At 38.4% G+C, this 24,544-nt stretch overlaps 1 protein-coding gene across 3 annotated transcripts in view; it reads right to left on the reverse strand.

Annotated features, from left to right (window-relative positions):
* The window catches only part of BCKDHB (branched chain keto acid dehydrogenase E1 subunit beta), a 129,182-nt gene that overhangs the window by 31,410 nt on the left and 73,228 nt on the right, over nt 1-24,544 (reverse strand). For 2 of the 3 annotated variants that reach the window (XM_056343299.1, XM_056343301.1), the window contains exon 9: nt 24,432-24,518. The exons of the other annotated variant lie outside the window; for it this stretch is intronic. In XM_056343299.1, coding sequence (XP_056199274.1) covers nt 24,432-24,518 — 87 coding nt within the window. The remainder of the gene's footprint in view (nt 1-24,431; nt 24,519-24,544) is intronic. 3 annotated transcript variants of the gene reach the window in all.

Consider the following 24,544-nt stretch of genomic DNA (forward strand, 5'->3'; position numbering starts at 1 on the left):
TGTGTCTTTGTTGCCACGCAGCTCTCCATCCCCTGTCTCCGCTGAGACAGCAAACTGAAGGATCTCATCCCTCAAACTCTGGCATGCTGCCCCCAGGCTTATCTCTAGTAGGCCTGGTTTTAGTCCTTTCCACCCTCAAATCTAATTTAAAGCTCTTTCAACAAGTCCTGCTAACTCCTCTGCAATGAACCTCTTCCTCCTTTGAGACAGGTGTATTCCATCTATCACCAGCAGGCCTGGTGTCATTTAAACCAACCCATGATCAAAAAACCCCAAATTCTGCCAGCGACACCAGGCTCAGCACCAGGTACTGATCTAGCGCCTCTTCCTGTTTCTTCCCTCATCATTCCCTGCCGCTGGAAGGACAGAGGAGAACACACACTGCTTGTGCTCCCGGTCCCTTAACAGTCGTACCAAGGCCCTGCGGTCTCTCTTGATCGCCCTCGGACTCTTTGCTGCCCACCTGGAAGATCAATAACCGATAAAATCCGCGGGCCGTGCCAGGGCGGGAAGGTTTCTTTTCACACCTTTAACCCAGGCCCCGGTGAGGCAGCAGACTTCCCTCAGAAGTGGGTCCGGTCTGTACACGGGGACATTGGGGCCATCTGTTCCCTGCAGCAGGGAGGCTCCTATGTCATGGCCGGTCTTTTTTCTTTATGGAAGCAGCTCTGACGCAGGGCGTAGGCCCGCTTAACCTGGGCGACACCGCCATGCCAGATGAACCATCGTCCTCGTCATTGTTGGGTCCCACTGCCGAGCCTCACGCCTGTTACGCCAGGGCACCTGGGAAGGGGACGGTGGGTGGTCACAGGGGACGCGCTTGCTGCGCCAGGCAGGACCTTGTCACCGTGGCCCCTGTCCCTAAGTCACTGTGTTCAGCCAGGCGGAGAGAGGGAAGGCAATGCTCCGTACCACACGTCCCGCCTGCCTGTCTGCCTGTCCCAGGGCGGGTAGGCTGCGATGCCAGTAGCCTGTCTCTCCCTCGCTCTCCCTGATACTCCTCCACCTACCCACCCGCTCCCCGAGCTCTGTCACCAAAGTGGAGGATTTGCTTTACCTGGGTGCACTGCCACAGCTGCACCCACTGCTGCTGTTCCTCACGTTACAGCTCGTGTCATACTACTATTAGACATTGCCCTCTGCGCAAGATTCTTATTCACCTCTACATTTTAAAATTAATGGCCTCCACACCTGGTCTTCAGAGATAAGCACGTTAATCTCAGTTCGAAATGCATTCTTATGTTATGAAAAATATTGAGAGTATCCTAAGTATACAATTGTCCTTTGAAATAGTACAATAGTCCTCCTTTATTTGGCAATGAATGTCTACTCTGGAGATAAACTGCTTGACTCTAAATTTACAAAGCGTCTCCAAGTGCTATTTACAAATAATTTACTATTACCGTGTCTCCTTTCAACAATAAAACTGAGTAAAAGACTTCTGAAAACAATGTGTTGTCTTTTAAATGTTTATGAATTGTCTGAACAGAAGACATTTGCACTTCTTACTAAAAACTAGAGATTTTCAGCATGAAATTCCTACTAGAAATCATAAATTGTCCTTTGTGAATAGTGTAGTTTGTTCTGTGCTGTTTACTTCAGCTGTCTTTCTCCCCTCTAAAGGTGGAACTTCTCACTAACTTCAGCTTATGACAGGCATCTTAACTAATCTTGCATCAAAGTTCTTTAGGTAGGAAACATAAGAGACAGCAGAGATTATACACACTCTGCATATGTCAAACTGTTTTAGAAGAGGGTCAGCTATTCTCAGTAAAAGCCTGTTTCAGCTGCTATAAAAATAAATAGATGGGACAAATCTAACCTTAATCAATTAAAACTCTGACAGACAAAGTAGTCTGTATTAAGAAACTGACTATCCACAATAGAACTAATACTCAATGACAGAAGCAGCACATTTGCCTTTGGAGAACATTCACATTCAAGCATAGATATATGTAGTGGATTAATGTACAACATTCACAAATGTAATCAATTAAACATTTGCTTTGAATGCACTTATATAGTTTTATTTCCATATTTTAAGTAATTCAAAATGAGCAAATACACCAACCACATCAACACATCTCTGAGCTGAACTATAAAGATCCTATAATTGTTACCAATTGTAAGTGAAGCTAGTGTGCTTTGTACAATTGAAAGTTTATAGAACTTATTTTCAATTGTTGACATCTTTATTGATTACATTTATGCTGAGTGGAGGTAAATTACACGAGCAGTAGAGCTCAGTTATACAGTAATTCAACACAATTACACAGTAATTGTTGATTAGCACCGACCTAAAGCAGCAGTCTCAGCAAGATCAATCAGCTGCTTGCCAATACCGCCAAGGTTTAGGGGATGTCACAGCACCTCTGTGACTTCCAGAAACAATTTGTGCTACATTCTGCAAAATCCCTTATGGAGTGTGCTTGCTTACTCTGCAATTCATCTTAAGACAATAACAGGTTTACTTGCAACTTGCAAACGGTTGTTGTTGTGTTTGTTGTTTTTTTTTTTTAATGGCCTGAGTTAAAACCAAATCCGTTTACCATTATAAGTTTCCCTTAGATCATTTTAAAACATTTTATTGTAAATGAGACCATATGATTGCTTCCCTTCCAAGAACATTTGACAGAGCTGCTAAAATAAGTGAATAGTGCTGAATTTGAAAAAAGACAAAAATGAAACTAGGAAAGATACATTAAAGAGTATGAAAAAAAATTAAATTGTGTAACATGGCCATATAACTCAGTAGTGTGAAGATCCAAAGCACCCTTCAGAAAATCTAGTCCACTGCCTCATAAAGAACAAGGAATTATGTTTCATCTAGGCAGTTTCCAGCAATCCCAAATAAAAAAATAGATTCAAACACTAAGGTTCCATAGAAACTATCTGACACCAAAAAGCAAGAGACAATGTGAAAACTGTTTGTCAACACCACACAAGGCTCCTCCAGCATCAAGGAACTGATCAGGATAAATATGTACAAGCAATCGGAGATAACAGATGAACACTCAGGCTGCAACACTGTGCTTGGAATGTTAATTATTCCCACACAAACACATCGCGGGCTTCTGAACTAAAGTTCAGTTTTATCTAAATCAGCCAGCGATATACAAAATGGGAATCTAGGAGAGAAAATTTTCTGAGTTTTCTTCAAAGAACTGATCCATTTGTCCACTTTCTGAGGCTAATTCCAGCTGTTGCAGAGGAATGAAATGCAAAAATCCCTCGGACAAATCTGATGCTGAAGACCATGCATCCCTTCAGAATACAAAGCCTACCGGCCTTCCAAAACAAATACCTTCTCTCAAAAGCAATAAAATATTAATCTAGCTTATCTTTCCCAAATGTCTCAAAGTGTCACAGCTTGAACAATATGTATGTCAGGAGAACGTTCAAACAAAACCCAGACTGACCTGTCTGATGATGATTGGGCTTGACAGACCAGATGAGAGGTAATTTAGGCAGTGAGAGATGTTAATGCAGTATGTAGCAAAAGCATTCCGGTCCCACATGGTCACTGCAGCTTTTCATATTGATACAATAACTACTAGGCACTACGGTGGTTTTTTTGTAGAAATGCTAGCATTAGTTTTCCTTTGTTTCCACCATAGTATTCTGAATTAATTAGGAAAATTAGTTATGTAAGAACAGACCAGCCCATGCACTTTTGCCTATCCATTTCATTCAAGCCACTGGGTACTGCATAAACACAACACAGCACAACCTTTAAACTAAATCAGGTGGCTGATACAAGGCTGATTTTTTGTTTTTGGTTTTGGTTTGGGTCATGGTGTTTTTTTACCCTTAGAGGGACTCTCCGGCACTAGAGAAAGATTTATAATAGCTGATATCTTCCTCCAGTCTGGTACGATTGCAAGAACAAGACAGATCAGGGATGTGATCTGCAGAATAACATAGTTAATTCACATTTTTAGGCAGGGCAAGGAGGAGAACCTACAGAAATGTGATTGTGCAACTGTAAGCCAGTCAGCCTAACATCAAGTTCCTAGAACGGAGTAAGCCACCATTGATGCCACATCCAAGAACACCAAGGACCACAAGTTGTCCTGCACCCAGGCTCCAAGCACCCTATGCACCAGTGCAAGCTGGGTGCACCCGACTGGAAAGCAGCTATGCAGAAAAGCAGCAGAGAATCCTGCTGGGCAACGAGTCGCATTTCAGGGAGCAGCAGGCACTTCCAGCAAAGGCAGGGAATGGCATACTGGGCTGTATTAGCAAGTGCAAGATCAGCCTGGTATTAAAGACTTAATCTTCAATGTCTGTCTGTCTTGGTTTTCTAAATCGTATTCCTCATGCGACTCACTTGTAATCCTTGTAGGTTAATACTAGAACTGGCAGTAGTTTCCAGCTAATGACTTTCTCGTCAGCGCTCACTGTCATTTCTTTCATACATTTAAACTTTTCAAGGAATTTCAATTAAAAAGGTAGGAGAAGAAAATGGATATGTCAAAGCCTGATGGATACATTTTTGTCTTTTCTTTTTTTTTTGCTTTGAATGAACACTCTTGTGCTAAAGAATCATAGCACATAACCCCTGTTCATACTGTATTAGTTCAAAAGAATAAAAGCCAAAAATAATTGGCATCGACAAGGATTTCAGATTGTAAAAGAGGGAGCACAATATATTCCTTGTGTTACTCCTCTGTACTGCATTAGGAACTCTGTAATATTCCATCATTACAAAATGTGCTTGTGAAAGAATATAAAAATAGGCAATGAAAATAATGACCAAAACACTCAAGCTCAGAACACACAGTGCAAAGTACATTCCCATTGTATTTACTCAGTCATTAGCTATCTGTTTGCATTGTATATGGGGAAATGCAAAGTAAACTAGAAAGCCTGCTTGCGTAGTCACTGACATCAGTATTGTAGGGTTATTAGACGCTGGATAACCTTTCGCAAAAAATCTTTTATGTTTTGAAATCTTTCTAAAATAACAGACATGGATTTACTGTGAGAACTGAGATAGTTTTAAGCCCTCATTGCCCCGCTTTCCCTAATTAACACTCTTTGCTATGGTGGGCCCAGTTCCAAGTGTTGCATGACAGAGGGAGCAAACATTCATGCCTTCCGCTGACATCACCCCTTTGAATTTCAATATATGATAATTTAAAACCCATAAACACAGCGTACAATCAACAGCCATTACTTGCCTCCCATGACCATCCCCAAAGCCATGCAAAAACAGAAGGAAGAGTGGCCGTGGCTGTGAAAGTATCCCCAAGATCTGTTAATGACCTTCTAGAGTGCTGCAGCTCACATTGCCAAGTGCAAATGAGAAAGTGGGGAAAACGGCCCAGAAGAACAGTAGCACAAACACATCCTTTTCAGCCCTGAAGAAACCATATAAGAATAATTAAATACAGACATGACTCTGTAACAGAACTGCTGCTATGTTTGTTTTGCAAGCACAATAATAAAAGAAGACTATGAAGGCAACATGCTTGCATGTCTTCCAAAAATTATTTTCCTTTTATTACTTCTTATCTAAAAAAATGTTTTGTCAAAATATAAAGGTGATTTTTTTTTCTTGTACCAGAGGCTTAATGCAGTAACTGGCATGATTTTCCACGATCAATGTATACCAGCAGTTCAGCATCATTCATGTAACTTAATCCAGTAGAAACCTTGGGAAACCTTCCCAAAAATTGAGGAATCTTTTTACAGTTAAATTAAAAGGAATTCTTCCATTTGAAAGCGCACCAAAACTATATGTATTTCACTATTTATTTTCAAAACTGAAAATTGCCAGTAAAATCTACAGCTATGTTACTCCATTCTTTTTCCTTCTGATTTGTGTACCCTAAGGTTCCAGAAAACACAAACATTGACACTTCATTCAAAGGAGAAAAAAGGCATATTGCAATATGATTGCTTTTAATCATTTCAGGTATAAAGCCAAAACAGTAATTTGAAAACTCTTTATAACAGCCATCTTCCTCAACTGCTTTGAGTTTTTAATATATCTACTGCTAATAATTATGGCAAAATTAAAAGCAGACACAGATCAGAAAATTTTGCAAATCACAGGGAAAGCAATGATGAACGTGTAAGACTCCTAAGCAGTGGGGCTGCCTGGAATACAGCCAGGAATCTGCCTTTATGCCTTTGCATAAACTGTCAGTTACAAGGAATAAAGCTATTGCACAATGCAGCTATTTCCAAGCAAACTGTTAAGGCTCCAGCATTTGAAGTGGGTGTAAATGACAGTCCTTAAAGAAAACCAGGGAGGTTCCTTCTAGCCCTCAACAGATCAAAGGGAAGGAGGGAGAAGATACCACCTTTGTTTTTTGTTCAGAGATGCTGTTATGCTCTATTCAAGTTAGCCGCTTGTAAACTCAACATCCAGTACGACTCCATTCTAGCCAGTGGATTTGTACCAGAGGAGATTTTAGTTCTGACAGAAGAAGGGTTTGAGGTGTTTGAACAACCTTTTTTTGTCCTGTCATTTGTGGCTGTTCGGGCGGTACTTTCCCTCTCAGGAAGCAGATACTTTGTATCATTCCCTATGGACATATCACATAGGGACTGAATAAATTTACAGCTATTTGAAGAGGCTTTCCTCCCCTTGCTTGTGATGACTGGGAAAGTAAAGAGGAAACGTCCGTAACTCACTCACCACAACTGAAGAGCTTGCCACCAGCAAAACTATCTGTACATCCAGTAAACCATAAAACAACAGCCTACCCTAATGTTATCCCATGCTTTTAGAGCTTTTCTGTCTTTCTTCCTGATTGTTTCAAAACAGCATTTTAAATGCTTACTTTCACAGTGATCCTGGCTGTGATATTGTCAAGTTCCATCAAGAATAGAAGTAACCTACTCACTGGCCCTTATGTATTTCATAGTTTACTTCAGCTTTGTTTTGAAACAGTGAAATCACGATTTATGTATCTTTCAGTGTTACTCAACCTTAACCATCGCAGAAGCAGGAATGGATTAAGAACCACCTTACCCTTACGGAAGGTCTGTTAATTAGCATTCACACCTCTCATTTTTAAGTGTCAGATAACTCCTGAGGCAGTCAGCGCTGGGCTCCCGACTGAAGCCAGCACAATACCTGTTAGCATGCAGATAGAGAACTGGGATCTCACACTTGCAATGAATTTTTAATATTGCAAAGGGCTTTTCAAATCAGATAAATCTGAATTATTTCCACAGGTGTAAGTGATCTCCATCATATTTTTAGCAAAATGCCCATCTAATGACTCTGAGCAGGACTAACAGAATCACATTCACAGTAAAACACTGCAAGATATGCAACCACATAGCTTTTTTTTTTCCTCAGAAAATATTTTATAATACCAGGGAGGACTTATTTTTAATATTTATTTTAATAGTATAAAATATAGACGTAATTAATATTTTAAGGGATGATTAAAGGAACACTACCCACACAGTTATAAAACTTTGTAGCCTGTAAACTTCAACAACAAACTAGGGTTTCATTTTATTTAACACTATAAAACTGTTTTAAGATATTCTGCAATTTTATTTAACTACCAAGTTGCAGTCAAATTAGTGAAGCGATTCTTCTTTCTCAGTACATGTTTACATGCTTAGAAATACATTTTTTTCTAATCATAGTATTCGTTACTGGCACTGGAAGACAAGTTTCAATAGCAGATTATTTTTTTTTCTGCTTTAATTCTGGTAGCAGCATGCATACCACAACTCAGACCAGAAATTCACTTTTGCAATATGAAGTCACTTGGTTGCTAGAGTTTCAACAGTTTTCATAGTAAACTCTAGTATGTTATCACTATAATTCTGTTTTCCACTTTAAAACCAGTATGTGGTATTTTCCTTGAAGTTATTAGCAGCTAATTTTATTATGCCATTTAGAGTGTATTTAGCTGTAGTGTTCAGAAGAAGCAATAATGAGTAACAGCCTCACCATGGGATCAGAGTGGAGCTTCAATTATTTCTGCTTCCTTTTTATTAGACTGCACACATTAAGTAGAAAATCTATGATCAGTTTAACATAAAAAAACCCACAGTATTTTACTATAGTGGATATTCCACTGTCAAACAAATGTTATGTCACGGTAAAGATCATTATATTTGCATCCTTTAACTGAACCAGTTCCTGGAAAAGGGATGTTTTTAAAGATAGAAAGCCAGAATTATATACTCACATAATCACAGAATTCAGAAGACTTTCTACAAGTTAGGTCATTAAAAGGTGCATATCCCTGACATATGAAAACTCTGAACTTACTAAGGAAAGATGCCTGAAACACTTTGCAATCTTGGCTATGCTTTTTTGCAAGCCATCCCACCTGTTAATGATGCTTGCTCAGGGGCAAGTTCAGCCCACAGATGAGGAAATACATCAGAGAGAAGAAAACAGAAAAGTGATTTTTTTCTGAGTGTTAATATTATTCTGATTTCAAAATAAATTCTTGATATATTAGTACAATAGATTGCCATAATACATGTGGCAAGCCAAGTACCAATCTGTCCCTTTATCTGCCTTGAAAACTTTAATTTGTAAACCATGTAACGCACCACTCTTGCCCATGAAAATGCTGCTGTCTCAGAAGACAGAAAATACCCCCAAAACTACAATCCACATTAAGAGAAGCTTTTAAACAAAATTTCTTATTTTCAAAGCACACTAAAATTTAGACGATGTTTTCAAACCAGTAAATAAATGGGCATACATGCGTACAAAACTCCTTTTTAGTCACGGACTTATGAGTGCAAAGCTGCAGCACAAAAACCTGAAGTGTCTCCAAAGGTACCTTGCTAAAGGTTTCAGTTAGCCTAGAAAAGCTTCTTTATATAGAGTTTTGAAATGCTGGCTCTGCCTATGTTAAATAATAGCTTGTTGATCTCAGTGCTTCAGTTACCCTTGAACAGAAAACATGAATACAGATGGCATTAAGTCATGATCCTTTTTTTCCTTTTTCTTTCAGTACTTTCCTATGAAAAAGTATCACTGTGATTATGTCCTTTTTCTCTTATCTCTTAATTAGATGGTTTATGGAATATCAGCTTTAAAAGGAAGAACTAGGAGATACTCAGATTACCTTTTCCATGTACCTGTTTTTCGTGAATGAGAAGAGAAAAAAGCCAGCAGGAATGTTTCAGTAAGCTTCAGGAAAGATATGCATTTTTATTTTTCTTAAGTCAGGCCATATATTTAGGTAACCAAATACAGACTTCTTAGTCTAATTACATGTATCATATACAAAAAAAAACCCCGACCCCTTTAGAAAGAAAGCTATATAGAAGGACTGAAAAAAGGAAAACCACAGTCCCACAAATGGCTGTTAAGATCAAAGGTAAAAAAAAAAAAAAAAATTCTGATTCTCCACATTAGACTCACTGTAAATTTGACCTGTTTTCAAAGGGGTTTGAGATGTCTCTAAATGCACTGCATTCTCTTTCATAAATTCCAGCAAGACAAGACACTTTTCTAATAGTTAACTTGCATTTTTGAAGGACTAATGAAAAATAAGGATTCCTTCTTTACTGCTGCTTCTACCTTTTGATGTGGCATGGGTGCAATTTTGAACTGAATCACTGCGTTGAGAAAAGTTGCGTCCTCTCAAAAAAATGCATATTTTGCCCAATACAGCTTAAGATGTGTCTGTTACATATATATATATATAACATTATATAACATTATATATGGGGGTGTGTGTGCATATATATATGTATAAAATGTAAGTTATATTAACTGCTGGCTGCTAAAGAGCTTTATTTACCTCTCCTAATATACAATAAGCTCTTGTTATTCATGTGATATAAAGTACAAAACCATATAAGGTTCCGATATGATATTGCTGAAATCAGCAAAACTAAAGAGAGCAAAACCATGAGACATTTCCCTTCTAGAAGTCCTGGTGACATTCATTTGTTTTTATAATATATCAACAATATTATTCGTAACACTGTAATATTAGGGTACATTCTTGACATTTTCTTTGCTCAAAGACACTGCACTTTTCAGGGATTTACTTATTTCAAGGTTATTCATTGATGCATAGCACAACTAATGTGTTGAACAAAGAAGGTACAAAAAAGCAAAGCACTGTAGTTTGCTGTAAATTGTTTCCAATTCTACACATGTGCAACCAGTTAAAGAAAAAAAATTAACAGGTGACACTTAAAGCCAACCATCCTTTCCATGCACTGACTTGTAAAAGAAGTGGAATACCAAAAAAAAAAAAAAAAAAGGGGGGGGGGGGGGGGGGGCGGCGGTATTCAGAATGAAATCTTAATTCCACTGAATTCATCTCCTACATTTTTACCCTGGGTGACTTAGAGCCAAGTTGATAGTGTCAGAGACACTCTGGGAAGGAGAGGGTACAGTATCCAGACAATGGCTCTGAAATCTCTGCACTTTGTATTTCCTACTAACTCCCTGCCAAGAGTTATAAAGTTTTTAAAGAAAGAGTGGAAAGCCACATTTTACCTATATTCCCTTCCTAATCTGCATTATCCCAAATGTAGGATAGCAGTTTCTTTAAAATGTACAGGAGCAAGGGTACTTTTTCAGCAAATTATGAGAACACAAAATGCTTCTGCTCCTTACTTCTAACTTCCATTCAAGACCGTTAAACTCCTTAGACATCAGAGTTACTGCACTGCTAGTCATTTGTTCGTGCCTAGTGCTTCAGCAAAATGCAGCTGAATGATCAGAACCCCACTTGCCCCAACACGGACAAAAGCCACATATTCAGTGATGACAGGGAGCAAAATATTATTTCCAAGCCAATGTATCTTAGGAACAATTCCAGCTACATAGATCAACTTTTCCAGAGTCAGAAGCTTCCATATATAGATTAATAAAAGATGGTTTTGGCTCTTTGTGGCGGAACCTTTTCAGTTTTAAAGGGTGTTTTATAAAATCACCGCTCCAGTGTTTGGTACAGTGGAAGCAGACCTTCCTTCCCGACTCAGTCACGTCCAGCATTAAGTTGTCATCATTTTTTGCTTCTTGTGAGCTGTCAGTAGAATAATTTGTGCTATGTGTGCCTGTAACTTCATTTCCTGCTTAGACGTTCACTGTTAAGTATGGTAACAGTAACAAACGTTTCTAGTGGGATGTAGACAAAATGCCTGTTACTGCTATTGCTCTTTCAATAAAGCTGCCTTTCAAAATCCCACTGTGATAGCAAACAACTACATAAAGCATCACAGCCACTGCCTAAATACAGCATATGAATCATATCTACAGCTAGGAGAGTAACTCATGATCATTCTCTTATGCTGCTGTTACAGTATATAATAGACCTTTCTCTCGCAGCCTAAAGCACTGTCACAGATAATGCCATAGGAACAGAGCGACACACAGGGCTCTCTCCCAGTGTTGTTATTCTTCTCGTGTAACTGACTGAAATTCGCAATTTTTTTTCTTCTCAGAAACTAATTCCAGGTTTACAACTGCAACTCAGGAATTCTTAATTGGTTTTAATTGCTTTTGTAGATTTTTAATTATACCTTTTTAACTGCTACATCCCGACGTGAGAGCCATGAGCCTGTGTCCATTTACATTCAAAAGGGCTACTGGACAAAAAAAGACTACTCCAAAATTTCCTTCTCTGTGCCTATCTAAACTATCATACAGAAACTCAGCACTGTTATAACTTATTCTACAATCCTATGTCCAGATTTGAGACTTTACGCCAGCTATGACAAGCTATGTCTGTCCCCAGGGAGAGCAGGCAGTTCCCTTCTAAAGGACACAGCAGGAGCTGCTAGACTAGTTTATTTAGGCAGTAAAACTGCAGCCTCCATTTTCTCCTCTGTATTAAAGATCTTACTGTAGCCAACAGCAACAGTACAAAATTCACGGCACTCTGGAAGGGCACAGAAGCTCAGAAAAGTTCAAGAGGCTCTTTTTACATTCTCTCCTATGAATACATTCAGCACGGAACTGAAACGATTTGATCTTGTGTGAATGCATAAAACACCAATAAATACACACTGTTTTACAGGTCTTTTATGTATTAATTAAAAGTAAACCTCCAAGAAAAGAAAACTTTGTCCCATACATATATATATATACACACACACATATATATAGTATTTTAAAAGCTTCAGTGATCCATTAACATGCAAGCATAGATTACTCTGTTTTGTATTGTATTTTTTCCTCTATTCTGCAGAGATTTTTGTATCCCAGTGACCCCTCTTCTCCAGTCACGCTACACCGAACTGTCTGCTGCTCTAAACTGATGGTCTAGCCAGACCATTTCTAATGGCCATATCAAAATATGAAAGGCCAGGAAAAAACAGAACAGTATGTTTTTGTGAATCAACACTTTACGATCCCAAACCAATCCACTAAATTTCTAAGTAAATAAGACAAGCTACATAGCGTCTGCTCCAAAGAAATAAGCCTGACATACAGTACAAATAAAAAACCCCACATAATTCTTTACCCTGACTTGCCAGGACACCTTAGTATGTATTAAGTTGCTATACTTGTGGCTAATAAAGGATTCTAGCATCCCATGCAAGTGTTTTGAGAAATGATGCCAAGGGTCAAGTGACTTCAGCCACCCAAACCATATTTTATAGCTCTAAAGCACTGGAAACTGGGAGGAAGGTCACTACCATGCTTTTACGGGGGACTCCTGGGCTTGCCATAGTAAACTGCCGTTCAAAGCTCCACTTACTTGGAGTTCTAAAGCGACCCATAACTCATTTAGAAGAAAAGATAATGCCAAACAAAATAAAGCAAGTTAAACACAGTACTGTTAGGTTTTCAAATAGAAGTTAAATATCCTTGAGCTAGTAATTACTTTGCGGAGTTACCTTATTCTAGAGTCCTGCCACAGATCATCTTTATCAGATTAGAGTCAAGAGTTTCAAAGCACTATAAAGCCTATTAAAATGGAAGGGATTTTTTTATATAAATTTGAATTAAGCAATGAGTTAGCGATTTGACATGGTATAATATAAAGGCCTCCTCAGTAACAGCTTTAACATTTACCCAAAATTACTATAGGAAAGTTCGTAGTTTTGATGTCCTTCTAAATCATCATTAGTTATGTTTACATACCAGTTAAAAATGCTGATGTTACTGAACTCTAATATGGTATTAGAAATAAAAATGGAAAAATATAACCACATCACAGACCAGAATGCATAGGATATGCAGTCCACGGAAGATTTTTTGCCCTCCTCACTATTTAGAGTAAAACCTTCTCGTTTCTATCAGCTCCATGGGCCATCAGAAATGTAATGTTAGAACACAGTTCTAATCAAAGCAGTTTGAATTAAAAATGTAACACTGTAATTTAGAGTAAGTATAAATACAAAACATCTCCTTTCACTAGAACAACAATTTCCAATAGCTAGCAAGATGAACCCGTGGACAGGGGTGAGTGCACAGCAAGGAAAACTTAAATTCTGCCTCAGTGCCCATGTTTTTGGTCTTTTTCAGAATTAGCATATGGAAGGCCAAACACATTGTTCAAGGTTATAAATCACAATGAACGAACACTGATACATCAGCAGGACAATGATGCTAGAGCTGAGCCTCAGGCGTATCAACATTTGCATGCCAAATTAAATATCAGAACATGATAAAAACGTCCACAGTAAATTCACTAAGAGCATACTTTAACACTATATACTCAACTGATTAAGGCGAATCCAACACCGAATTTGTTCAGCAGCCCAAACTTTTGATTTCACTGAACCACAATGACTCTCAGCATATTCTGCCACTTTACCACTTTGTATTGTCCTGGAATACACTCCTTGTGCCTCTTCAAGAATTTGCACAAAAAAAAAAAATGAAAAAAGACTTGGCTGCACGCTTGCATATCCCACCAATGCAAGAAAACCAGTTTAGACAGGAGCAGACAAATCGGGTTTGGGGCATCTGGAAGAAACGCTGCCCTCTGCTTAACAGATGGTACAGCTGAAAGGAGGACAGGAAAGTGTCATTTTGCTTCAGTGCCAAAAGCATTTATTCAATATATTACTTATTTTCAAGTAACTCTATAGAAAACATAGAAGTTAATTACAAGCTCTAAAAATATTCTTTCCCGAGTTGAGTGCTTTCATAAATACTGCCTGCTCTTGCCAGGTACTGCCTACCACAAACGTCTGTCTGGACAAGCAGGCAGTCTCACACTGACCCATCTTAGGCCTTCCCTCCCCATCCACTGCGAGCTGTTTACTGGCACACACCTGTGCTACCCAGCCTTCCTGTGGGCAAACTGGGATCCCACAGCAATAAAGCTAGCATCTGTAGCATACTCCAGGGGATAGGCATTTATTCTCATACACTGGGAACAGCCCCTCAAAATCTTACTGGTGACCTTGTTGTCTCACTTAAAGACTCTTAATGAGGCAGCACTTACTGTCCCTCTCCTTTAAGTGCCTACAGTAGCTGCCAAGCTCCAGTCTCATTCTTACGTCTCTAGAGGAGAAAAAAAAAAAAAAGAAACAACAACAAAAAAAAACACCACAAAGGAGAAATAGCTTTAGCTCCTGCCAGCAGTGAGGATACTCCCAGGGTGCATGGGAGAAGCTTACTCCAACCCATAGGTTTTAGACCAGACAGACCCAAAGCCAAGTAGGCAGGGCACACTCACTGTGTAGAAACCCACGTCCAAATCAGGGCCAGTGGGATTCAAGCTTGGGTTAATCATTTGCCATCAGAAGGATGTGCCATGAGTGGCTGGTTGAGGCACTGCCTGCAGGTAGGGCAGGCAGGGCATTCGTTTTTGTCCCCCGTCATGCAGGGAATGAGACTCTCCCCAAAAAACAAGAGAAGCAAGGCTGCATGAGGAACCCTATGCTGGGACGTATCTTAGCACACGTTCCCGCTCCTGCATAGACCTTTTCATGAAGTGCTTCAACAGAAGCTGAAGAGACTTCAAGCTGAGCTGCAGATGAATAAGACATTTTCATTTTTCTTGTGTCTGGAGACTGGACTAATTGACATGTAAACACTCTGTGTTTACAACTTCATAGAGAGTGCATTTTGGGGCAGATTTTACAAAAATCCACCACAATCTCTGAGCACTTCATTTTCCAACTTGAATGTTATTTTAGGATTTGGGGGTTGTTTGCTTGTTTTAAGAAATGTATTTAAGAGTCTTACACAGTACAGACAGATTACTGTGTGCCTCATTTAATATTTGGCAACATTCAATTCATTAAATCATTTTTCTCTTCTTAGTACTGAATTTTTTCCAACCTAGAGGAGCACACTACATTCCCTTGTAGCCTGAACTGATAACACATGCCACTACTATAATGATTTTCTGTTTGCAATTTGCATCTTGGAGAAATTTGTTCCTCCCTATGTCCACCAAAAATAAAATAAGCATGCATGAAGTTTCATGAGTAAATTGGACTTTATGACATGATAACATCAAACAAAACTTGGAAATCCATTCATCTTGTGCCGCATTTCTTACAGTTATAAACCAAGAATTCTGGATGTGTTATAGGTATCAGAATATAAGAAAGACGAAAATTAAGGTATTTCCACACAATGAGTCAAACTGTATAGTAAGAGACTCCAGTGTAACATCCAGAAGAATTTTGGCCTCAAAAAGTTCGTGTGGAGAAAGTACAGGCACTGTGTGTTAGATTTTTGGTTCCCTTTTAAAAAGTGATACAGACTCAGAAAAATACCACCTCTGCCAGACAAACACAACCACCAAATCCCTACAGCTGGGTTCACAAGCCTCAGGTACTATGCAGGCACTGGAGCCATGAGGGTAAAGGTCTAGAAGGGGGCACATAGCAGAGTACAAGACTCAAAACTTGCTCTTCTATTTAAAACAAAACAGAAAATCTCAAGTGTTTGTTGCTGTATCCAAGCTCTTTAGAAAGCTCTTTAAGATAGAGAATAGCTTGTCTTGATAATTAGTATAAAAGATTCACATTAAACTCACAAGTCAAATTCCTAACATCAAAGATTTTCTGTATTTATTTTACTGAAATTTTCATTATCACTAGTGAATCTTAATTTTTTTAACATTTTTGTACTACACTAATCTCAGTTTTTCTTGAGGAATGACAGCTTTATTTTCTTTGAGAAATCTTGGTTTTAAAACATGCTGTTTTAAACATCCAATCTTATTTTCTACATTGCCTACCAAAATATGCTGATGACATTCCATACTATGCAAGACTTCACACTTGCATAGCAAAATTGCTTCTGTTTCATGCTGCACCATGAATTGGGGATTGCTGAACTGCCTATATTTGTATTTCATAAACACAAGGAACATCTTCATGCACCTTTCATATACACCTTTGCCTCAAGTCACTGAATGGCAATGTCATGTTGAGGATACTTCCCTTACTACTCCCAAATACTTATTAAGGAAATATTTTTTTTTTTCCATTATTCTGGCTTATTTCTATATGTTCTGAGTTTCTTTTCCTTCAAATCACTGCTCTTTTTTCTATGGTATAACTATACATTTTATGCCCACCATGGATTTACTTCCCTGTGTTTATTCCAGCTTTTCTTTATATTCTACACCAACATTTCCTAGATCATACTCCTAGTGACAAAAAGTGATGCTGTGATCTATAAAACAAGGCTTTTATAGCTTGCGATTCCTACTAGATGGGCTAAAAGAGTGTAAGCGGCAAAGTTAAATAGGACAGCAAATGAAGGGCTACATTGTGTCGGTATTTCATCTCTTCCAATTGCATTGCCTATTGTGACTGTGTCAAAGCAAAGCTAAAAAGCATCCATTCAGATTTAATAACTTTATGTCAGCTGAACAACCAGACTCCTGTACCTGCCTGTTTTAGCGTGCCTTTTTCTTAGGTATCCGTGTTACATTTAGTCCAGAGCCTCTTTTATTTAACCATTCCATAAAACGTTACTCACTGAAAAAAAGTCTATCCTGTGGAAAGCTTCCAGGCTGGCCTGTGCTCAATCATCTTTTCTAATCAACTTGAAAAAATATGTTTGTTATTTCTCCAACTGAACAGGGAATTATTTCAAAATTCCTTCATTTCTGTAAATAAGTAGTTCTAACAATTTGTGCCTCAAACTTCTCCAACTTCTTCAGACATATACCATTATACCTCAACGGTCAGTTCAAAAGGCAAATTTGCTTCAACACATTGTGAGAAAGCATTTAAATATAAATTAATAGTTACACCAGAAGCATTCCTTTCAATAAAGACAGACTGTAATACATGTTTACAGCCAATTCATTAGAATTAGATTTTAAGTGGCACCAGCACAAAATCTGATGTTATTCACCGTAATTTCAAAAGAAATCCCACAAACTAAATTATTAGTTAGTTCCTTTGGCACTAAGTACAGACACACAGATGCATAATCTGAAACGCAAACCTGGTCTCACAAAAATTTTGGAGTACTGCATTGCAATCACTTCCTCAAAGCACCACAAAGAGCCATGGAGGACTGCCACAGCTTCATTGGGAAATTCCACCTGAACTTCTGCTCATGAGAAAACTGGAACAATGGGACTGTTTTGAATTTGGGATGTTGAGATAACACCAAAGACAGATAATGTAATGGCATAAAAAAAAATATTATTCAGTTCAAACATACTGAAAGCATTTTGTTGTAAAGGTGAAATTTTTTCGTTAGGAGGACTCTAAAATAATAGTCATTTAAGACAGCTCCTGTCCAATATCAGCCTTAGGGCTATTTTACTTTAAATGTTCATACAGCTGAAAAAGTTAATTTTTTTGGTGGTGTTCCAGCTTTTTTTTTTGTTTTGGCACGTTCTTTCTATGGTAAACTGCTTTAGAACAAAATTGCTGTGAAACTTACATCTTTGGTACTCCTGGACATGCCCACTTTTCCTGAAATGCTTCTCATAAAAACAGCTCATCTAACAGTTTCTCCTCATGTCATACACTACCAGGAAATTACACCACTTACTAGAGATCAGGCCTTAGTTTGCAGCAGCAGGAGGAAATCTAAAGCACCATCAATCCAAACAGACAAATATTATTATATCCAATTTTTAGATATAGAACTGAACAATTGAAAAAAGTAGTATCAGGTAACTCAATCCTCAGAAACAGGTTATTCCACTGAATTTGCTAGGACCTATCCTCTGATTAATATCAACCTTTTGGAAGACAAACCCCTACGTAACACTGAGAAAACACACAGAATCCTCTGGAAGGACTCCTGAGGTCTGAGCTCCGGTTCACCTGTACGTTTCTTTGGTAGCTGTTCCCCAGACCTTCACAAGGTGTAGCCAGATGCCCAGGGACAAAACATTTACCAGGCAGTAAGAAAAGAAACAGCACTACTAAAACAGAAAACTGCAGTTAAACCAGAATTGCTCTGTTCTTGCAAGAATGAAGAAAAAAAATGTTCCTTTTTACATCTGTGCAACACACTACAAAAAACTGTGTCCACTTGTTATTTTACAGACAGCAATGTTCTTTGCCAGGGCAGCACACACCTTGTGTTTTAATATCAGTACACATTTTCATGGTGTATCTGCTATAATGTTATTGATGTATACAAAGATCCAATTCCTAAAAGGAGTTTTAAATTCCTTAATTGAAAACATTCAAAATTACTGAGGCATTTTCTGTTTTTCAGTATTTTAGCCATTATTTATAGAGAATAGGTAGAAACCACCAAGACCTTCCTGTGACATACATCTTTTGTACTTGCAAGATCGATGCCAGATGGTATGTGCTAATTCCCTACATCTATTTCAGCCCTATCACAAAATAGCAACCACCACGTTATCATAACCATTACACAACCTTCCCACATATATTCCAATAGAAAGCAACAATGGTGCAACACACTTGATGTACAAGCCCTAAAAAACAGGAAATGAAAAATCAAGCCACTAGTCAGTACATCCTAATCCTTTCCCAACAGGCACGTCCTAAACAACAACCTATAAATTTCCCCAGCAGTCTTACTTCTGTTCTTTTCCATTTCCAATTTCTAAATGTATTCTCCACCAAATTGCCTTCACTTCTCAGAACAACAGTATAGGTTTTGTAACACAGTTTGGATAAAGCAGGACAGGAAAGGTCACCTGAACAACAAGAACGAACACTATGTATTGTACTATTCCAGTTCAGTGGTGACAAAGCCTTGTGGTTAAGCACTTGCTATTTTTTGGACCCAAATGTGCCAGAAATTAAGCAGAATGGTCTTTAATGTTGAAAGCAGGGTGCACATTCTATCATATACAGAAGCTACATAAAACCAGCAAATGGCAACAACTGCATATTATATCTGTGACTTAAAAATTCAATTTTAAAGACAAAAGCTATGTTTCAGGCTTACATGAAATTTTTCTCAAAATTGTGTAACTGAAATTTTTTTTAATGAGATATGAGACAGCATTCTTTAGATTGCCATGAAATTTTTAGCCATACCCAAATTTCAAGAACTCTCTTCTAATACATTATGTACAAACAAAATAGGCGTTTGACATTTCATATGGAAAAGCCACCTACTTTTAGAGGAAAGAAAAAAGTTTCATTTAAGTTCTGTCTAAAACAGAATCTGAGAATTCTCTTCAAATCTGGTCTGTTGCTTTGACCACAATAAAATTCTGACTGCTTTCAATGTAAGTTTAGCTTTCTAATATATTACATCCCAGAGTAAAAGAGAAATCATTTGGAAATAATATGAAGAGATGACAGTAATGACTTCTTAAAGAAAGATTACCTTTGAGTTAGTTCTAGATGAGCCTGTCAGTAACCACTCATTGCTGAAACTAAAATCTTTATAATCTACAGCACTTCCAAACGATGATGGTGGGTTACTGCAGATTACAGCTTTATGTTCGGATCCCTTACTCCTGTTACTCTGCAAACTCAACAGAAGTGCTCCATCCAGAAGGAACTCAGCTTTCTACAAAGAGATCAATACAGCTAGGCTCAAAGGCTCATTCTAGTAAAAGTCAACCAGAATAACGATCCCTTCATTTGCAAGAAAAAGCAACACATTACAAGTTAAATCAGAGGGGATGACACAACAGCAGCTACAAATAAAGAGATCTGATAAAAGGGTTATCAACCTTTGCAAGCATGAAAGACTTCTAAAATCAAGGATTAGTTCCTCATGCAAGTGAGTTCATTTTCCCTTGAAGAATCTACTGTTTCACAATCCTCTACTAAGTCTTGCACTTCTTTCTGAAATTGTGTCACACCCACCATCACCTTCATTTTGTTGATACAAGAATGACAAGGAGGAAGTGGGACTGCAAGCTGCTGTTCTGTAATGTAGCTTTTTAGTACAGGGGCACTACTGAAAGACAATCACGGATTAGAGTTTAACCTAATTTCAGAAACATTGCTTTAATTAGAGAAACAACATGCATCTAGGTTGGTCAACCTCAGCTATAAGTAGCTCTGGAATAGCAGACACTTAAAAGACGAAACATCACAAACTAACTAAAATAAAGTGATCACAAGATTGAACAAAAGTGGAAGGTAGAATAATACAGCATGTACCTACATCACCCTGACACAAATCCCTAAGACCAAGATCCTCGATCTCTCCAGTTGCTGACACCTGCATACACGATTCCCTACTCCCAGTCCCACTCCAGCTGCTGGGACAGACATCCACCCCGACTTACAGACCACCGCAGACACACGCACCCTGCAGACCCCTGCAGTTACTGTGCTTTGACACTGCTGTCTGGCCAGTAGCTTGCCCTGGATCCTTGATCTCCCTTATTGTCTCAGTCACCACCAGACACACACACCAACAGGTCTCTCTCTGTTGACCCCAGGCCCTACGGTCTCTCCAGTAGCTGGCTTGCTCGAAAATCCTGGTTCCTCCAGTAGTCAACTTGCCCAGTTGACTCCCTGAGACACACACAGATAGAGAGAGATGCACACTTGGCTCACTTAACCTAGTCCAGACTGGTATTCGCTAGTGACAGACGCACTCGCACGCTGCCAGCCCAGCGCCCTGGGCACACTGGCCCCCATGACTCCAGTGGCTGGCACTCAGACCTCCATGCACACATGTGCACAAAGGATAGAAACTCTGAGTCTCACCCAGGAAAATAGTTAGAAATGGAGTTTAATGAGAAGACAGGATGTATGCTGATCAAGCACGGGGCACGGCCAGTCATGCCCACCAGCCTGTTTATATGCGGCCAGTCCTTTTTACCCCTTCATCTCTCAATTTTCCCCCACCTATGCCTCCCCAAACCACCTTGGTCCCCACCTCTCCCCATCTTCGGTTCTTCCTCTAAACATCCCATAAATCGTGTATGATTTCAAAATGCTCCTCCCTGCATCCCATAATAAGTCCCAAAGTCTATCAGGCAGCAACCCCCCTCAGTCTGCACAGTCATCCAGAGTGTGCCTGACTCCTAGTGCTGGGGGTCGCCATCCTGGCCCACAGGGCTGATGCTGGGGACAGCCCTGGCAGAAGCTGAGTGTCAGGAGCTCCATTTCTTCACCGGGGTGCCCCTGCCTGACGCTGTGCCTCTGGGCTCCTTTGTGTCTGTCTGTCTGTACGAAGATGAGCCTTTTATCACACAGTTTAACATCATCTACCACTTCTTCCCTCTAATCCCTCTCTCTTGAAAACTCTTGTTTCTCTCCTCCCTCCCCCCCTTTTTTTGTAAGCAGGGACACAAATACTGGATTTACATTCTTTTCTATTACAAGTGATTAATGTACTGATGATTTCCACACCCTCATTATTTTGGAATTATTTTGGAAGTGACAACTCAGTGGGCCCTTCTCCAAGGCTTCCCATACTGTGCTCCAACTGTATGCCTTAAGCAAAAGCTTAGTGCCCTCTCTGCTGAACATGAGTATTTTGCAAGCTTTTATACAGAATATAATCAAATATGAAGTATTGTGTACCTGTACTGAATTTATCTGTTGCTCACTTCAGAATACACGTTGAGATCACATTTGAAGCATCAGCACCAAGGGTAAAGTCATACCACGCAGTTTTAGCAGCACCATTTCATCCTGTTCTTTGTTTCATGTGTTTGAGAAAGAGTAAATGACTACTCAATAATGTGCCCCTTTAAAATATTCTGTATGACACAAAAATCTTATTTTATACGCTCTCCAAACACTGTTTTTAATCTCACATATGCAAAAAGAAATCTGTTTCATATAGTTCATGAGCGAAAGCCATCATTTCCATTCGTACTGTTTCCCTTGAAGTGTACATTATTATGAAGTGTTTGGGACAGTTAACTTTTAAAATAACCTATGTACTTCTATTCACCTTATTTCTATGATGAGAGACCTCACAGCAAGGAAGGAATAACAATATGGAAACTAACCATCTAATCCAACTGGACACACTTTATTGAAGTCTTATTACTTCCATGTGTAAGAGGAAACTAAAGCCAATTGCAATCCCTGATTTTTGGCATTCTCAGTATGCATTGTGTCCAGCAAAAAAGAATTTCACTTTTCCTTTTTATTTTTACAGCACAGTGATACTAGACATATGGACTTAACTTGATCATTTAGAGATTAAGTGTTTTAACTGAATAAAAAAAGCAAGGTCTTTATTATGCCTAAAGCCATACTGTTTTGTAAAAAAGTTGTAATGCTTTGTAAATATTATTCTAATCTCTTTTGCAGTATGCATATTCTTAAAAATAACTGGTATCAAAATGTTAGTACAGATGACAGAATCGTGAAGAATGGATATAAAGAGTAACGACAATATGATTATAACACAGATTCAAGTCAACCAATTTATACGAAAGAAACTTGTCATAGACAAATTCAATGCCAAAGAGTTACAGTCCAGTTTATTCTGAGGTAGCTCGCGTGATAAATCAACTATTATTTCTCAAGATACGTATCCTAGTTTCCTAAAAAATACAAATATAAAATTAAGAGCTACTATCATGAAACAAGTATTTGCTTTCAACATTGACAGAAATAAGTAGCCCTTTATTAAAGCATTTAAAACTTTGTTTTCTAAATAAGTGCTATTTGTCAAAATAAATCTCATATGAAAAACAACTGCAAGATAGATCTACCAAGTAAGTGACTTTCTTAGTGAAGGCCTGAAGAGATTAAAAACTCATTTTGTAGTTTCAGCAATATATTGATCATCCCATGCTTTTCCAATATATTTGCTGATAAGGCTTTTTTTCTTTTTAACTCACGTTTTTCTCCAACACATATGCGTTCCTTTGTTATGCCAATAAATTATGAGGTGGCTGCACGGCTTAGAATAGTTTTCTCCTCAAGTGTTAATAACAACACAAGACACTAAAAGACAAGCTATTTTGGTTGAGTGTATTTCACATTTTTGTAAGAATTTAAGAAAAATCATCACTTTCACCACTCATGGTTGGCAGTACCTTATGACTTTATTAGATCTATTTTAATTAAAGAGGCTACCTATAAAAGAAAGGAGGTCAAATATTAGTTACATAGGAGGTTTATAAATATTTGGTTCTTAACAGAGGCAAAAATTTGGTAGAAAAAATTAATGATCTTCATATAATTATAACAAAATGAATACAATTGTTCTTTAAAAGAAATTGTACCACAATGCTCAAGAAACAGTTTTCAGGCTCCTTATGCATATTTAATTCAAAATTACATTCCCAGAACTATTCCCTCCTACAAAAAGGCTAATTCCCAAGCTTTAACTAGTGCCAGTATGGTTTATATTTTGCAAATTTTAGAATCCCTTTCCTCTCTAGTCTGATAATTTAACTACTCTAAGAATAAAGCAATCGGAAAATAGCGATCAGACTCTGATAGACAGTTAGTTTAGATGTTTCTGAAAACCAGTATCACTGAGGTGTGTAGGAAAGAAAGAAAAGTTAAGGGGAAAATCTGTATGCAAGTACAGATACAAAACACGTTAGAAAGCTCAAAAGGCTTTCAATAGAAGTTGAAGTGTAATGCTCCAGGTAACTGATGCTGATGTATATCTCAACCTTAGAAAGCCGTCTGTGCGTACAAACTCTACACGTGTGTGAGCATCACCACAACTACACATGAACCACTTCCACAGACTGCTTGCCCGACGAGATCTCTGAATGCTATGTCTAGCACCACATTATTCTGTACTGGACCTGTGTGCTTTTTCTGTGTCTGATTTCAACATTCCTAGAATGTATTTTTAAGAAGCTTTGAGTTAAAAATATGAGAAAGGTAAAAAAGTACATTAAAACCAGACTATACAGACAGATTTTCCCTTTGCATTTGCAAGTGCACCCTCCCTGCTTTTCAGTGAAGGTTACATTTTCTAGCTTAGCGCATGGTATACACAGTGCCTGGCAGGTACATGATTTCTCAGCTGTTCAGATAAACTAACACAAGCATCCACAAAACAGAAGTTTAATAAAAATGTACAAGACATAACTTAAAAAAATATTTAAAACTCTACTTTTAACGTAGCAATAAATATTCCTTCTATAGGTATCCATATTCAGCCATGCAAAACACTTAAATACAAATAACATGTGTACCTGAACTGTAGAACTGATTTCAGATGCAAATCCTCCTGTCAAGGGAGCCTCATGGCTAATCAGCAATCGCCCAGTTTTCACCACCGACTGAAAAGGAAAAACAAACCCCAAAA

The sequence above is a fragment of the Falco biarmicus genome, chromosome 6 (assembly GCF_023638135.1).
Source record: "Falco biarmicus isolate bFalBia1 chromosome 6, bFalBia1.pri, whole genome shotgun sequence".
Classification (NCBI taxonomy): Eukaryota; Metazoa; Chordata; class Aves; order Falconiformes; family Falconidae; genus Falco; species Falco biarmicus.